Genomic DNA, 16,944 nt, shown 5'->3' with positions numbered 1-16,944 from the left:
GATACAGGAGTGTGAGGGGAAACACGGTGAATAAATAGAGAGAGAGTCAGATACAGGAGTGTGAGGGGAAACCCGGTCAATAACATGAGAGAGTGTCAGATACAGGAGTGTGAGGGAAAACCCAGTAAATATATAGAGAGAGTGTCAGATACAGGAGTGTGAGGGGAAACCCGGTAAATATATAGAGAGAGTGTCAGATACAGGAGTGTGAGGGGAAACCCGGTAAATATATAGAGAGAGTGTCAGATACAGGAGTGTGAGGGGAAACCCAGTAAATATATAGAGAGAGTGTCAGATACAGGAGTGTGAGGGAAACCCAGTAAATATATAGAGAGAGTGTCAGATACAGGAGTGTGAGGGAAACCCAGTAAATATATAGAGAGAGTGTCAGATACAGGAGTGTGAGGGAAACCCGGTAAATATATAGAGAGTCAGATACAGGAGTGTGAGGGAAACCCAGTAAATATATAGAGAGAGTGTCAGATACGGGAGTGTGAGGGAAAACCCGGTAAATAACATGAGAGAGTGTGAGATACTCACAGGTTCGACAACAGCTGGTTCCCCTTTGTCTCCTTTCATTCCGCTCAAGGCCACCTGAAAGGACAAAAGGCTCGTTCACAAAAGAAAGACAGTGGATTTCCACCTCAAGTGCCACACCTCCTGGTGGGGAGATGAAAGATCTGACAGTGGGTGACCTCTGACCCACTCTCCAGGGACATGCGTCCTGTGGGCTTTTGGGGGAAGGGGTAGGGGTGGGGAATGCACATACTGTACTTCCAGGTTGGCCCTGGGCCTGGGTAAATAGCTCCTGATTTTCCTGTCTTGAAGTTATCACATCAGAAGTGAATGGGACTGCAGGGAGCCAAGGCGGGCGTGGGCTGGCATTTGGTCAAGACTGACGATTCAGGTGCAGGAGGATTTCAGACTGGTAATGGTTGGGGATTGGGCAACATGGTTGCATAGTATGAGCAGCATGGTAGCATACTGATGGGCAGCACTGTAGCATAGTGGTTAGCACAGTTGCTTCACAGCTCCAGGGACCCAGGTTCAATTCCCAGCTGGGTCACTGTTGTGCGGAGTCTGCACGTTCGCCCCGTATCTGCGTGGGTTTCCTCCGGGTGCTCCGGTTTCCTCCCACAGTCCAAAGATGTGCGGGTTAGGTCGGTTGGCCATGTTAAATTGCCTTTAGTGTCCAAAAAATGTTAAGTGGGGGTTACTGGGTTACGAGGATAGGGTAGATACTTGGGCTTCTGTCGGGTGCTCTTTGTAAGGGCCGGTGCAGACTCGATGGGCCGAATGGTCTCCTTCTGCACTATAAATTCTAAGATTCCATGATTGACTGTGGAATATGCCAGGAATCATTCGGATGCGTACCGAATGACCCTTTTGTCTTCTTCTGTCTCCTCATCTGGTGGTGGGGGGGGCGGTGGTGGGAGCGGGGTTCCTCTCCGTTTTGTTCTCTTACACATGAATAACTTACCTGCCCAATCAACAATGTCTGCTGCTCCCCCATCCTCCCTCCCCAGTACCCCTCCTACCGTCCGCACTTTACCCCGGAACCGAATCGTGGCTGGATATCAGTAGTTCCCTGCAAGGGGAGACCTTAAGAGTGAGAGCTGCAAGTGGCACCATCACCAAAGGGGGCACCACTGAGGACCTGGATCCACGGAGGACCATGCCAGGGACCAGAATTCAATTCTGACCTCAGGTGACTTTCTATGTGGAGTTTGCATGTTCTCCCTATGTCTGCGTGGGTTTCCTCCGGGTGCTCCGGTTTCCTCCCACAGTCCAAAGATGTGCAGGTTCGGTGGATTGGCCATGCTAAATTGCCCCTTAATCTGTCTGAAAGGTTAGATGGGGGTTGTGGCTTTAGGGCGGGGATTGGGCCTGGGTAGGGAGCTCTTTCCGAGTGTTGGTGCAGACTCAATGGGCTGAATGGCCTCCTTCTGCACTGTGGTGATTCAATGATTCTTTAAAATGACCTAAGTCGAGAATGGAGTCACAGCACTGAACACCAGCTGATGTTGCGGAACAGGAAGCAAATGGGCTGCATCGCTTAAACTCGTGATGGCGCCCAGCTTCCAATGGAACGTGGCATCGTGCACAATCAGACATTACATTCACAAGCAGCTGGCATCGCCAAGCTGATGCTATCAGGCAGATTGATAGAAGTGAACAATGGGAATCGCTGAGTGAGAGACATCGCTCTGATTAATGCAACGCATTGGAGGGCTGGATGTTACATCAGCGAAAAGGCGAAATTAGCAGCCAGGAACTGGATTCACGGGTGAATAGGAACTGAGCAAATGCGTGACAAAATGGGAGATGGCATCAGGGCAGCGGGAGATGGCATCACCACAGAAGGATATGACATCGCCACAGTAGGAAATGATGTCATCGCAGAAGGAAATGACATCACCGCAGCAGGAGATGGCATCACCATGACAGGAAATGACATCACAGCAGCAGGGAATTACATCACTGTTGCAGGAATTGACATCGCCGCAAAAGGATATGGAATCACAGCCGGAGTTGACAGCATCGTTTGCGGCTCATGACGTGACATCGCCATCGACAGGCGCCAGCAAGTGCTGCAGAGAGGCTGAATTTGCAAGAGTCAAAAACTAATGAGGAAATAGCAGCAGATGAGTCATGACAAAACACAAGGAGATGACTACAGTGTATGGGAGGTTGATACCTTGGGGAGGAACAGGAGACACACTTTGAGCAGCTGAAAAAAATGGATTCAGTAGAGACCAGGAGACAATGTGTACACAGACCAGGAGACAACATATACACAGGCCAAGAGACAATGTGTGCAGAGACTAGGATACAATGTGTACACAAAGCAGGAGAAAACATGTACACGGAGCAGGAAAAAACATGTACACGGAGAAGGAGAAAACATCTCCACATGCCATCGGCCAACATGAACACAGACCGTGAGAAATTGTGTACACAGACCAGGAAACGACATGTGCAAAGGCATCAGGAGACAATGTGTACACAGACCAGGAGAGAACATGTACACAGGCCTCGAGACAATGTACACAGGCCAGGAGACAATGTGTACTCAGGCCAAGAGACAAGCGTGTACAGAGACCAGGAGATACCATTTCCACAGGTCAAGAGACAACATGTACAGAGACCAGGATACAACATGTACAGAGACCATAGGACAACATGTACACAGAGCAAGAGACAACATGTACACTGGCCAAGAGACAACATGTACACTGGCCAAGAGACAACATGTACACAGGCCAAGAGACAACATGTACACAGGCCAAGAGACAACATGTACACAGGCCAAGAGACAACATGTACACTGGCCAAGAGACAACATGTACACTGGCCAAGAGACAACATGTACACAGGCCAAGAGACAACATGTACACTGGCCAAGAGACAACATGTACACAGGCCAAGAGACAACATGTACAGTGGCTAAGAGACAACATGTACACTGGCTAAGAGACAACATGTACACTGGCCAAGAGACAACATGCACACTGGCCAAGAGACAACATGTACACTGGCCAAGAGACAACATGTACACTGGCCAAGAGACAACATGTACACAGGCCAAGAGACAACATGTACACAGGCCAAGAGACAACATGTACACAGGCCAAGAGACAACATGTACATTGGCTAAGAGACAACATGTACACTGGCCAAGAGACAACATGTACACTGGCTAAGAAACAACATGTACACTGGCCAAGAGACAACGTGCACACAGACCAGGAGACAACATGTACACTGGCCAAGAGGCAATGGGTAGAGACCAGGATACAACATGTACACAGGTTATAGGACAACACGTACACAGGCCATAGGACACGTACACAGGCCAAGAGACGTGTACAGAGACCAGAAAACAACATGTACACAGGTAAGAGAGAATGTCTGCAGAGACTAAGATACAACATGTACACAGGCCATAGGACAGCATGTACGCAGGCCATAGGACAACCTGTACACAGGCCAAGGGATAACATGTACAGAGACCAGGAAACAACAACAATATACAGCTCATGAGGCAGCGTCTGCAGAGACCAGGATACAGCATGTACACAGACCATAGGATAACATGTACACAGGCCATAGGACAATGTGTACAGAGACCAGGAGACACCACATACACAGGTCAAGAGACAATGTGTACAGAGACCAGGATATAACATGTACACAGGCCATAGGACAACATGTACAGAGACCAGGAGATAACCTGTACAGAGACCTGAAGATAACATGTGCACAGACCAGGAGAAAATAGGTACACACAGCAGGAGACAACATATATAAAGGCCACGAGGCTATGTGTGCAGAGACTAGGATACAATGTGTACACAGAGCAGGAGAAAACATGTACACAGCCCAGGAGACATGGGCACAGCGCAGGAGACAACATGTACACAGACTAGGGGACAACATATATACTGACTAGGATACAATGTGTACACAGGGCAGGAGACAATGTGTACACAGAGCAGGAGACAATGTGTACAGACCAAGAGACAATGTGTACACAGCACAGGAGACAACGTGTACAGACCAAGAGACAATGTGTACACAGAGCAGGAGACAACGTGTACAGACCAAGAGACAATGTGTACACAGCGCAGGAGACAACGTGTACAGACCAAGAGACAATGTGTACACAGAGCAGGAGACAACGTGTACAGACCAAGAGACAATGTGTACACAGCGCAGGAGACAATGTGTACAGACCAAGAGACAATGTGTACACAGAGCAGGAGACAATGTGTACAGACCAAGAGACAATGTGTACACAGAGCAGGAGACAACGTGTACAGACCAAGAGACAATGTGTACACAGAGCAGGAGACAACGTGTACAGACCAAGAGACAATGTGTACACAGAGCAGGAGACAATGTGTACAGACCAAGAGACAGTGTGTGCACAGAGCAGGAGACAACGTGTACAGACCAAGAGACAATGTGTACACAGCGCAGGAGACAATGTGTACAGACCAAGAGACAATGTGTACACAGCACAGGAGACAACGTGTACAGACCAAGAGACAATGTGTACACAGAGCAGGAGACAACGTGTACAGACCAAGAGACAATGTGTACACAGCGCAGGAGACAACGTGTACAGACCAAGAGACAATGTGTACACAGAGCAGGAGACAATGTGTACAGACCAAGAGACAATGTGTACACAGCGCAGGAGACAATGTGTACAGACCAAGAGACAATGTGTACACAGAGCAGGAGACAACGTGTACAGACCAAGAGACAATGTGTACACAGAGCAGGAGACAACGTGTACAGACCAAGAGACAATGTGTGCACAGAACAGGAGACAACGTGTACAGACCAAGAGACAATGTGTACAGACCAAGAGACAATGTGTACAGACCAAGAGACAATGTGTACACAGAGCAGGAGACAATGTGTACAGACCAAGAGACAATGTGTACACAGAGCAGGAGACAATGTGTACACAGACCAGGAGACAATGTCTACACAGAGCAGGAGACAATGTCTACACAGAGCAGGAGACAATGTGTACAGACCAAGAGACAATGTGTACACAGAGCAGGAGACAATGTGTACACAGACCAGGAGACAATGTGTACACAGACCAGGAGACAATGTCTACACAGAGCAGGAGACAATGTGTACAGACCAAGAGACAATGTGTACACAGACCAAGAGACAATGTGTACACAGACCAGGAGACAATGTCTACACAGAGCAGGAGACAATGTGTACAGACCAAGAGACAATGTGTACACAGACCAAGAGACAATGTCTACACAGACCAGGAGACAATGTCTACACAGAGCAGGAGACAATGTGTACAGACCAAGAGACAATGTGTACACAGACCAGGAGACAACGTGTACACAGACCAGGAGACAACACATACACAGACCAGGAGGCAGCACACACACAGACCAGGAGACAACAAGTACACAGACCAGTGGGCAATGTGTACACGGACCAGGAGACAGTGCGGACATGGACCAGGAGACAGTGCGGACATGGACCAGGAGACAATATGTACATCGACCAGGAGACACCATGCATTCAGAGCAGGAGAAAGATGTAGAAGGAAGAGGAGACGTGGAGGACAGGCCTTGGAGCAGGTGCCGCCAATCACGTACAATCAAATGGAAAGGAAAGGTTTGCAGATAAACACCGAAGGGCGAGGGTGTTGCCGTTCCCCTGGCCACTTACTCCTTCCGTGTACACCTCAGTCTCAACAGGCAGAACCGGGCCAATCTCTGTCGGCAAGGGCTCCTCGTAATAATCTTTGTAAACGTAGTCGTAATCGTAGCGAGGATCGCCAGGACCAATGTCTTCTCCTGTAAAATATTCCTTGGAGAGGCCGGGGTCTCCTTTGGGCGGGAGAGTGGTGGTGTCGACCTGCTGCTGCTGCAGAGAAGCAACGGGAGGGAAGCGAAAGCAGCATGTTAGGGTTAGTGAAGCAAAGTGCACCCAGGCCGCTGCTGCGCGTGATGATCATGGCTCAGTATCTCCTGACTAAACACACAACTTTCCTGAAGCTGGCCATGCCCCGCCACTCTGGCTGCCTGCCCAGGGAGAGAGAGGCGCACCAGGGGTGGGAGAGGAGGTAATGGTTTACCGAAGAAATACTCAGTCATGATCATGCCCTTACCTACTGTGACCAGGCACACCAGAGGTGGGGGGTGGGGGCTGGTAGTGAGGCAGGCACCACGCCTGACAAACGCACAACAAACACACACACGGACCGGGTTGTGGGTTGTTCATCACTGAACCGGGGCAAACTGCATGGGGAACCTCTCTACCGTGAAGGTGACAAGTTGCTTTTGAAGTATGTGTCAACACAAAATCTTTCTAAAATTCCTAGCGTCGCTATCAGGACAATTGGGGGCCTGAAGCAGTAAAATGCTGTTTGGAGTGTAGTGTGTGGGTGTCTGTTTGGAGTGTAGTGTGTGGGTGTCTGGTTAGAGTGCAGTGTGTGGGTGTCTGGTTGGAGTGCAGTGTGTGGGTGTCTGGTTGGCGTGCAGTGTGTGGGTGTCTGGTTGGAGTGCAGTGTGTGGGTGTCTGGTTGGAGTGCAGTGTGTGGGTGTCTGGTTGGAGTGTAGTGTGTGGGTGTCTGGTAGGAGTGTAGTGTGTGGGTGTCTGGTTGGAGTGTAGTGTGTGGGTGTCTGGTTGGAGTGCAGTGTGTGGGTGTCTGGTTGGAGTGCAGTGTGTGGGTGTCTGGTTGGAGTGCAGTGTGTGGGTGTCTGGTTGGAGTGCAGTGTGTGGGTGTTTGGTTGGAGTGCAGTGTGTGGGTGTCTGGTTGGAGTGTAGTGTGTGGGTGTCTGGTTGGAGTGTAGTGTGTGGGTGTCTGGTTGGAGTGCAGTGTGGGTGTCGGGTTGGAGTGCAGTGTGTGGGTGTCTGGTTGGAGTGTAGTGTGTGGGTGTCTGGTTGGAGTGCAGTGTGTGTGTGTCTGGTTGGAGTGCAGTGTGTGGGTGTCTGGTTGGAGTGCAGTGTGGGTGTGTCCGGTTGGAGTGTAGTGTGTGGGTGTCTGGTTGGAGTGCAGTGTGTGGGTGTCTGGTTGGAGTGCAGTGTGTGGGTGTCCGGTTGGAGTGCAGTGTGTGGGTGTCTGGTTGGAGTGTAGTGTGTGGGTGTCTGGTTGGAGTGCAGTGTGTGGGTGTCTGGTTGGAGTGTAGTGTGTGGGTGTCTGGTTGGAGTGCAGTGTGTGGGTGTCTGGTTGGAGTGCAGTGTGTGGGTGTCTGGTTGGAGTGTAGTGTGTGGGTGTCTGGTTGGAGTGTAGTGTGTGGGTGCCTGGTTGGAGTGCAGTGTGTGGGTGTCTGGTTGGAGTGCAGTGTGTGGGTGTCTGGTTGGAGTGTAGTGTGTGGGTGTCTGGTAGGAGTGTAGTGTGTGGGTGTCTGGTTGGAGTGTAGTGTGTGGGTGTCTGGTTGGAGTGCAGTGTGTGGGTGTCTGGTTGGAGTGCAGTGTGTGGGTGTCTGGTTGGAGTGCAGTGTGTGGGTGTCTGGTTGGAGTGTAGTGTGTGAGTGTCTGGTTGGAGTGTAGTGTGGGTGTGTCTGGTTGGAGTGCAGTGTGTGGGTGTCTGGTTGGAGTGCAGTGTGTGGGTGTCTGGTTGGAGTGCAGTGTGTGGGTGTCTGGTTGGAGTGCAGTGTGTGTGTGTCTGGTTGGAGTGCAGTGTGTGGGTGTCTGGTTGGAGTGCAGTGTGTGGGTGTCTGGTTGGAGTGCAGTGTGTGGGTGTCTGGTTGGAGTGCAGTGTGTGGGTGTCTGGTTGGAGTGCAGTGTGTGGGTGTCTGGTTGGAGTGCAGTGTGTGGGTGTCTGGTTGGAGTGCAGTGTGTGTGTGTCTGGTTGGAGTGCAGTGTGTGGGTGTCTGGTTGGAGTGTAGTGTGTGGGTGTCTGGTTGGAGTGCAGTGTGTGGGTGTCTGGTTGGAGTGTAGTGTGTGTGTCTGGTTGGAGTGCAGTGTGTGGGTGTCTGGTTGGAGTGCAGTGTGTGGGTGTCTGGTTGGAGCGCAGTGTGTGGGTGTCTGGTTGGAGTGCAGTGTGAGGGTGCCTGGTTGGAGTGTAGTGTGTGGGTGTCTGGTTGGAGTGCAGTGTGAGGGTGCCTGGTTGGAGTGCAGTGTGTGGGTGTCTGGTTGGAGTGCAGTGTGTGTGTGTCTGGTTGGAGTGCAGTGTGTGGGTGTCTGGTTGGAGTGCAGTGTGTGGGTGTCTGGTTGGAGTGCAGTGTGTGGGTGTCTGGTTCGAGCGCAGTGTGTGGGTGTCTGGTTGGAGTGCAGTGTGAGGGTGCCTGGTTGGAGTGCAGTGTGTGGGTGTCTGGTTGGAGTGCAGTGTGTGTGTGTCTGGTTGGAGTGCAGTGTGTGGGTGTCTGGTTGGAGTGCAGTGTGTGGGTGTCTGGTTGGAGTGCAGTGTGTGGGTGTCTGGTTGGAGTGCAGTGTGTGGGTGTCTGGTTGGAGTGCAGTGTGTGGGTGTCTGGTTGGAGTGCAGTGTGTGGGTGTCTGGTTGGAGTGCAGTGTGTGTGTCTGGTTGGAGTGCAGTGTGTGGGTGTCTGGTTGGAGTGCAGTGTGTGGGTGTCTGGTTGGAGTGCAGTGTGTGGGTGTCTGGTTGGAGTGTAGTGTGTGGGTGTCTGGTTGGAGTGCAGTGTGTGGGTGTCTGGTTGGAGTGCAGTGTGTGGGTGTCTGGTTGGAGTGTAGTGTGTGAGTGTCTGGTTGGAGTGCAGTGTGTGTGTGTCTGGTTGGAGTGCAGTGTGTGGGTGTCTGGTTGGAGTGTAGTGTGTGGGTGTCTGGTTGGAGTGTAGTGTGTGGGTGTCTGGTTGGAGTGTAGTGTGTGAGTGTCTGGTTGGAGTGTAGTGTGTGGGTGTCTGGTTGGAGTGCAGTGTGTGGGTGTCTGGTTGGAGTGTAGTGTGGGTGTGTCTGGTTGGAGTGCAGTGTGTGGGTGTCTGGTTGGAGTGCAGTGTGTGGGTGTCTGGTTGGAGTGCAGTGTGTGGGTGTCTGGTTGGAGTGCAGTGTGTGGGTGTCTGGTTGGAGTGTAGTGTGTGAGTGTCTGGTTGGAGTGTAGTGTGGGTGTGTCTGGTTGGAGTGCAGTGTGTGGGTGTCGGGTTGGAGTGTAGTGTGTGGGTGTCTGGTTGGAGTGCAGTGTGTGGGTGTCTGGTTGGAGTGCAGTGTGTGGGTGTCTGGTTGGAGTGCAGTGTGTGTGTGTCTGGTTGGAGTGCAGTGTGTGGGTGTCTGGTTGGAGTGCAGTGTGTGGGTGTCTGGTTGGAGTGCAGTGTGTGGGTGTCTGGTTGGAGTGCAGTGTGTGGGTGTCTGGTTGGAGTGCAGTGTGTGGGTGTCTGGTTGGAGTGCAGTGTGTGGGTGTCTGGTTGGAGTGCAGTGTGTGGGTGTCTGGTTGGAGTGCAGTGTGTGGGTATCTGGTTGGAGTGCAGTGTGTGGGTGTCTGGTTGGAGTGCAGTGTGTGTGTGTCTGGTTGGAGTGCAGTGGTTGTGTGCGTGCCATTCGTGTGCAACACCCATTGATGACCCGGCACTCGGCGCCTTGCCGATGGTTCCGGCAGGGAGGGCCGGGGGGGCTGCTTCTCCGTTCAGGCTGTTGGAAAGAAAAGTGGTTAAGTGCAGAAAAAACACAACCATTGCCACTCCGTCAGAGGCTCAATGGACACATGTGTGCTACTACTGCCATTCAGTGACTCGGAGGATGTCAACTCAAACATGGCTTCACTGGCCCCCCATTGCAAGCCCCGTAATACCAAACAATAAAAGTGGAGTCTGCCTAGATCCTCCTGCCAGCTAGGACTCGGGGATGGTATCTTCCCCCTCGCTCGACCCATAGGATCAGCTGTGTCGCTGGCAGTCAGGTCAAAGAAGCACAGGCAGTTTCCACTGGCAGGCAATCACTGAGGCGGCAGACACACACATTATGTACCATTGACGTCGGACATCGGCACACCCCGTAGAAATTCGCTCCCCTTGAGGGTCCGTACACAGAAGAGGGGTTGCTTTGATTGGAAAAGGCATATTGGATTTTTGAAAGCACTCCCATGGGATGTATTTAACTTTGTTCTTCTATCTCGAATCCAACAACATAGACAGTGGCCAGAACCTTCATCTTCTCTCTAATCGCATTCTCCTTGTTGTATGCGGGACAGGTTCAGCACAGCTTAATGTTGAACTAGAACCAGCCAATGTTGCACCTGACCAAGAATGGGACAGTGTAGAGGGAGCTTTACTCTGTACCTAACCCCGTGCTGTACCTATCCTGGGAGTGTTTGATGGGGACAGTGTAGAGGAAGCTTTACTCTGTATCTAACCCCGTGCTGTACCTATCCTGGGAGTGTTTGATGGGGACAGTGTGGAGGGAGCTTTATTCTGTATCTAACCCCGTGCTGGACCTGTCCTGGGAGTGTTTGATGGGGACAGTGTGGAGGGAGCTTTACTCTGTATCTAACCCCGTGCTGTACCTATCCTGGGAGTGTTTGATGGGGACAGTGTAGAGGGCGCTTTACTCTGTATCTAACCCCGTGCTGTACCTATCCTGGGAGTGTTTGATGGGACAGTGTAGAGGGAGCTTTACTCTGTATCTAACCCCATGCTGTACCTGTCCTGGGAGTGTTTGACGGGGACAGTGTGGAGGGAGCTTTACTCTGTATCTAACCCCGCGCTGTACCTATCCTGGGAGTGTTTGATGGGGACAGTGTGGAGGGAGCTTTACTCTGTATCTAACCCCGTGCTGTACCTGTCCTGGGAGTGATTGATGGGGACAGTGTAGAGGGATCTTTACTCTGTATCTAACCCCGTGCTGTACCTGTCCTGGGAGTGTTTGATGGGGAGAGTGCAGAGGGAGCTTTACTCTGTATCTAACCCCGTGCTGTACCTGTCCTGGGGGTGTTTGATGGGGACAGTGTAGAGGGAGCTTTATTCTGTATCTAACCCCGTGCTGTACCTTTCCTGGGAGTGTTTGATGGGGACAGTGTAGAGGAAGCTTTACTCTGTATCTAACCCCGTGCTGTACATGCCCTGGGAGTGTTTGATGGGGACAGTGTCGAGAGAGCTTTACTCTGTATCTAACCCCATGCTGTACCTTTCCTGGGAGTGTTTGATGGGGACAGTGTAGAGGAAGCTTTACTCTGTATCTAACCCCGTGCTGTACATGCCCTGGGAGTGTTTGACGGGGACAGTGTCGAGAGTGCTTTACTCTGTATCTCTGGTCTATCTAAGGTGGCCCCCTCCCCTGCCTCCCATGAGACCCCCTCCCTGGGAGATGTCACCCAGTACTAGATTGGCCTCGATGTCCCGCTCTCAGTTGGGAATGGCCGAGGCTCTGCGGAGCCTGTCCCAGTCGGAGTTGGGCATTGCTGAGGCGCTGCAGGGCACGTCCCAGTCACTGAGTAGCATCGCCGAGGGCGTCAACACGATGGTGTGGACCATAGGAAACTGCAAGGGCTGGCAGAGCCAGGCGATGCAGGGGCAGCTGGGGCTCGAAACAGCTGCCTGTCTGTCCCGAGGTGAACCCCAGGGCTCGATGAGCAATGCGTGGGAGGAGTTGGCACTGGCTGCCAACCCGGACCCGTCCCATGGAGTGAGGATGGTGCCCCCTCCCGATGAGGCCGCGCCTCGCACACGGGACAGGGCAGCACGGGTGTGCATGTGCCACTGACAAGTGAGCCGGGGTCATCTGGAGCCCCTCTTTATATGGCACAAGGAAGTGCTGAGGATTTTGGCCAAGGGTGGTATCATGACTGGTACAGGCTTGGAGGGCCGAAGGGCCTGTTCCTGTGTTGTATTGTTCTTTGTTACCTTTCTTTGTTCTCCGGCCCGAGAACCCCCAGAGGATGCCCGCCTGGGGCATTGAAAGCAACGGGATGAGGTGAACAGCTGACCGCCACCACCTCTGATGTGCATTCTGGGGACACACCGAGATGTAGCGGCAGAGCAAGGAAGGCAAATCATGTTGAGGATCACTGAGGGCACTGGGAGAGGGGGGAGGGAGAGGGTGAGTGGGTGGAAGGGAGAGTGGAGGAGCAGCGTCGGGAGAGTGGGGCATTGTTGGATCCGTGTGAAACATTAAAAACCCTTCACCACAACCAGTGTGACGCCACTAAACCTTTCTTCCGCATTGCAGGCCAACATCCAAACCCTTGGCCTATCTCTCCAGGCACGTTCCTCTCCCTCCCCCTTGCCCATCTCTCCAGGCATGGCCCCCAAACACCCACCGGGCACATCTGTGACCTGTCGGATGCACTGTGGGCTGCGAGATGCCCTGGAATGATCCCAAGGCGTAAAGGTCCAGGGTTGCGGTGACCTTGATGGCCACAGAGAAGGGGTATTTTCCTCCTCCTCCAAGTGGTGTAAAGTCCGCGAAGACATAGCACTGGTGCCACAACATCGCCTTGTTGAGGCAAAGCCTCCTGTGGCACGCGCTGTCCGTCATCTGTTTGAAAGGCCAGCGGTGCTTGTACACCTTGGGCCGTCGCGGGCCTCCCCCTCTGGGTCCCTCCCTGGCCTCATGGGCCGCCGGGTCCTCAGGGTGCGGGGCAGGGTCCAGCACATGGGCCGCCGCCTCGAGTCTCTGCAGTCTCCGGAGTCTGGCTGCCCAGCCTACTAGCAGCACAACCAGGGCCTGTTCTGTGGGGTCTAAAACACCGTTCATGCCCGAAAGGAATTGGGGAGGATGTTGGACTGACGAGCAGTGGTGGCTCCTACCAGGGGCCCTCCATTCCCCCATTGATCTCCCCCCTCCCCCTCACACCTGGACATCAAAGGCCACAGCGGGACCCCCTCAATGCACCCGCTGTGGCCTGAAGTGTATGGGCACACAAGCCCTGACACCCACACATAACATTACCGTGGACTGAGCGCTGATCCTCGCTCTGTGGCACTCCACCCACGCTCCGGCCGTGGACATGTCCCCAGAGCTGTGTCCCATCTCCTGGGTGCTCGGATGTTGACTACTGTGTACATACTGTGGCCTTCTGCAGTGTTCAGGCACAGTGTCCAGGCATCACGATCTGATTGGGATGTTAGGCAATGACTCCCACATGCTACATTGCCCACCCACCCACAGAAATCGGCCCGGGATGAGTGAAGTGCTCACTTAACCACGATTGCCAATTCAGCAATAGCCTTCAGCCGCAAGGCCAGAGGCTGCAACAGTCGGTGGGGGTTACTGGTGGTCGGTGGGCAGAGGGGTAGGGACAAGGGCTGCCCCCAGAACATGATCCAGGCGGTAGCATGGTAGAGCTATGCGCAGTTGCCCCCCCTCCCCCCCCCCAGTGACCCCCTCTCAATGCGGCCGACCCCAACCAAGGGCGCACCTCCACCCAAGGTGTATTAAAAAGGAGTACTAATCGGCGCTGGCATGACTGCTTACTGGGAGAAAACTATCAGTCTGAAGGCCGTTGGATATGGGATGGCTCCCATTAACTGTATGGAAATAGGGCTTAAGTGTGATTATTGGTTTCTCGCCACGCTACGGCGGGATCCCCATTTTGCCTAAGGGGGCGAGCCTGTTCCATCGGAAACATTCTCGTATTGGCCCCTCCAACTATTCATCAGCCTCATTGTGCTCTCACTCGAGCGTATTCGAGAGAATTCCGTTCTCTGCATCTTACCCCATGCTGTCCCTGTCCTGAGAGGGTTTGATGGGGACGATATAGAGAAAGCTTTACTCTTACATGCTGGGAGTGTTTGACAGGACGATATGGAGGAATATTAATGGATGAATCCTACAACGCCAACCTCTGATTCTTCCTGACCACCAGAAAATTCCCAGTGTATTGGGGAACTCTTCCAATCTCAGTTTCACTGTGGGTCACCTTGCTCGTTTCCAATTGGGTGACTGACACTGATGGAGTGTGGATTCCAGGAAAGAACGAAAGTTGGAAAAAATCCCATTCCGCATAAGGAGCCTTTCACATTAAAAACAACTTTGGAAAGAAGCCAGTGTACGGACCCTCTGCTATTATCACCCTGTGACTGTAGTGGGGGGGCAGACTGCGTGACACCAGAATCAACCAGTTTTAAGAATCATCACATTGATAACCGAGCATCAAGGCCGAAACCGCCAAGAGAAGTATTTCCCCGCCATCTTCCCAATCACTGGATTTTCCAGTCTGACGAACGGCCGGGTCCAGGAGATAAGCTTGGTCCCAGCCGACTCCCCCAAAGTTCAATCAGATCCCCTCTTAGCTCAGTTACCACATCAGGACAGGCTGATTTTGGGAAATAGCCAAGTCTGGGTGGTCAGCAATGTGGTCCCTTGGCCAATAAATAAAGCCCCTCACACCCACGACCCCCACCCACACATCTCCCCCTCCACCCACACATCTCCCCCATCCTCCCTTTCCTCTCACACCTTGCCTTTTACCAGCTGGTTAACAGGTCCACTCTGTGCCGTGCAGTCAGCTCCCCGCCCCACCCCTCACATGCCCTCCCCTCACCCAACAGTCACAAGTTCATGTCACAGCACCAGGACGTGGCCCAAAGCAGAGACATGCCACCTCTCCCAAAGGAAATTTCATACTGTAGTCGTAGTAACCGAGGAGAGAGCTGCTGCATGATTTGACAGCAAATCAGAGAAAGGAGCGGGTAAACTTCCTGGTCATCTGTTCTGCTCCAGGTCCTTCCACAGGGCAGCATTGCCCATCCAATGGCAGCCAGACGATTTCCCGATTACTTCAGGCGTTTAAAATAAGCAAATCCGATGACTCCAACCTCTAGATAACCATAGCAACCTGTTCTCATTGCCCCTTCCCTGTTAGACCCAGGAGGCTACCTCCAGATCCCCATAGCAACCTGTTCTCATTGCCCCTTCCCAGTTAGGCCCATGAGGTTACCGCCAGATCACCATAGCAACCTGTTCTCAATGCCCCTTCCCTGTTAGGCCCAGGAGGCTACCTCCAGATCACCATAGCAACCTGTTCTCATTGCCCCTTCCCAGTTAGGCCCAAGAGGCTACCGCCAGGTCACCATAGCAACCTGTTCTCATTGCCCCTTCCCTGTTAGGCCCAGGAGGCTACCTCCAGGTCACCATAGCAACCTTTTCTCATTGCCCCTTCCCTGTTAGGCCCAGGTGACGCCAATCTCCAGGTGACCACAGCAACCAGCTGTGGCTACCTTGGTCCTTGCACAAATGGATGTCATAGGCTAAGGGGATCAGATACATCAGACTTTAATGGAACCCAGAGTTAAAATTTAGCTAGCCTCTCTCTTCTAAATGGGGATAGTTAATGCATTTTGTTCTGCAGAACTGTTGTTGGGTGCATATTGTCCATAGCATGTATCAGACACAAATGGTCATAAATGCACAATGCTTAAGGGACGTATGTTATGCAACAAGTTGGGGGTAGGGGGAGGGGGGTGGTGGGGAAGGTGTTCCGTGAGGGGTTAAGGTACACAGATGAGAATCTGTTATCCATTCATCTGCTGAGTAGTTGCTAACTTTAGGGTAGGGAATGGCAGTGGTTGGGGGGAGGGAGTGGGGGGGGGGGGGGGGAGATTAGGTCTTGTGATGCTTCCGAGCCACCCCAGGAATTGATGACCAAGGAAGATTCGGACAAACAGGTTGGTTGTTCACCTGTAAATTCCTCTAATACGCCAATGGCAAGCAATGAGGGGTAGAGGCACCTGGTTAACCACGCTTGACTCGGAGTGGCACCCCTCAAGTAATGGCCTCTATGGCAGCAAGGTGGCACAGTGGTTCGCACTGCTGCCTCACTGCAACAAGGACCAGGGTTCGATTCTGGTCTCGGGTGACTGTGAAGAGTTTGCACGTTCTAACTGTGACTGCATAGGTTTCCTCCGGGTGCTCCAGTTTCTTCCCACTGTCCAAAGATGTGCTGGTGAGGTGAATTGGCCATGATAAATTGCCCCTAAGAATGTCCAGATGGTTAGATGGGGTTACTGGGAAAGCTTGGGGTGGGGGGAGATTTTGGTCTAAATAGGGTGCTCTTTCAGAGGGTCGGTGCAGGCTCGATGGGCCGAATGGCCTCCTGCTGCACTGTAGGGATTCTATGATGCTATTCTATGATTCTTGTGACAGCCGAGTGACAAAGCATTTGAGGGTGCCTGAAATCTGAACTCCGGCCGATCGATAGTGGCCACCTGGAATTTTCAAGGTGGGGACCGGTACATTTGTGGTCGGTCCAGGTCACAAAAGGATAAGGGGCGAAGGCTGGCAAATGGGGTTTTGGTGCAGATCAGCCATGGTACTGGTGATTTATTGGCACCACGTACCCACCCCCCTCCATCCTTGCAACATTTCTGTTGTACACCACTTTGGCTGCTGGCCACGTCGGAAGAAGTCTATTGGCTAGCCCAAGAAAAGGTGGCCACACCCTCCTCGTGCACCACAAACTTGCGGCCAAGGACAATTCTCGGAAGGGAGGAACAGGGGAATGCCATTCAGCCCCTCCAACCTCGTCGCCATTCTATGCATCCGTGGCTGAGCTGTTTCTGAACT

General features: G+C 52.6%; 1 protein-coding gene across 7 annotated transcripts in view; it reads right to left on the bottom strand.

The window, feature by feature from the left end:
- LOC140390254 (collagen alpha-1(V) chain-like) overlaps positions 1-16,944 on the bottom strand; it is a 409,209-nt gene that overhangs the window by 284,494 nt on the left and 107,771 nt on the right. For 5 of the 7 annotated variants that reach the window (XM_072475252.1, XM_072475255.1, XM_072475253.1 and 2 more), the window contains 2 exons: positions 6,220-6,417; positions 541-594 (listed from right to left, as the gene is read on the bottom strand). In XM_072475252.1, coding sequence (XP_072331353.1) covers positions 541-594; positions 6,220-6,417 — 252 coding nt within the window. The remainder of the gene's footprint in view (positions 1-540; positions 595-6,219; positions 6,418-16,944) is intronic. The other 2 variants (XM_072475254.1, XM_072475259.1) reach the window with 1 other exon arrangement.

This window comes from Scyliorhinus torazame, chromosome 14 (assembly GCF_047496885.1).
Source record: "Scyliorhinus torazame isolate Kashiwa2021f chromosome 14, sScyTor2.1, whole genome shotgun sequence".
Lineage (NCBI taxonomy): Eukaryota > Metazoa > Chordata > Chondrichthyes > Carcharhiniformes > Scyliorhinidae > Scyliorhinus > Scyliorhinus torazame.
Note: the sequence above shows the minus strand (reverse complement) of the source record. Positions and strands in the feature narration are given on the sequence as shown.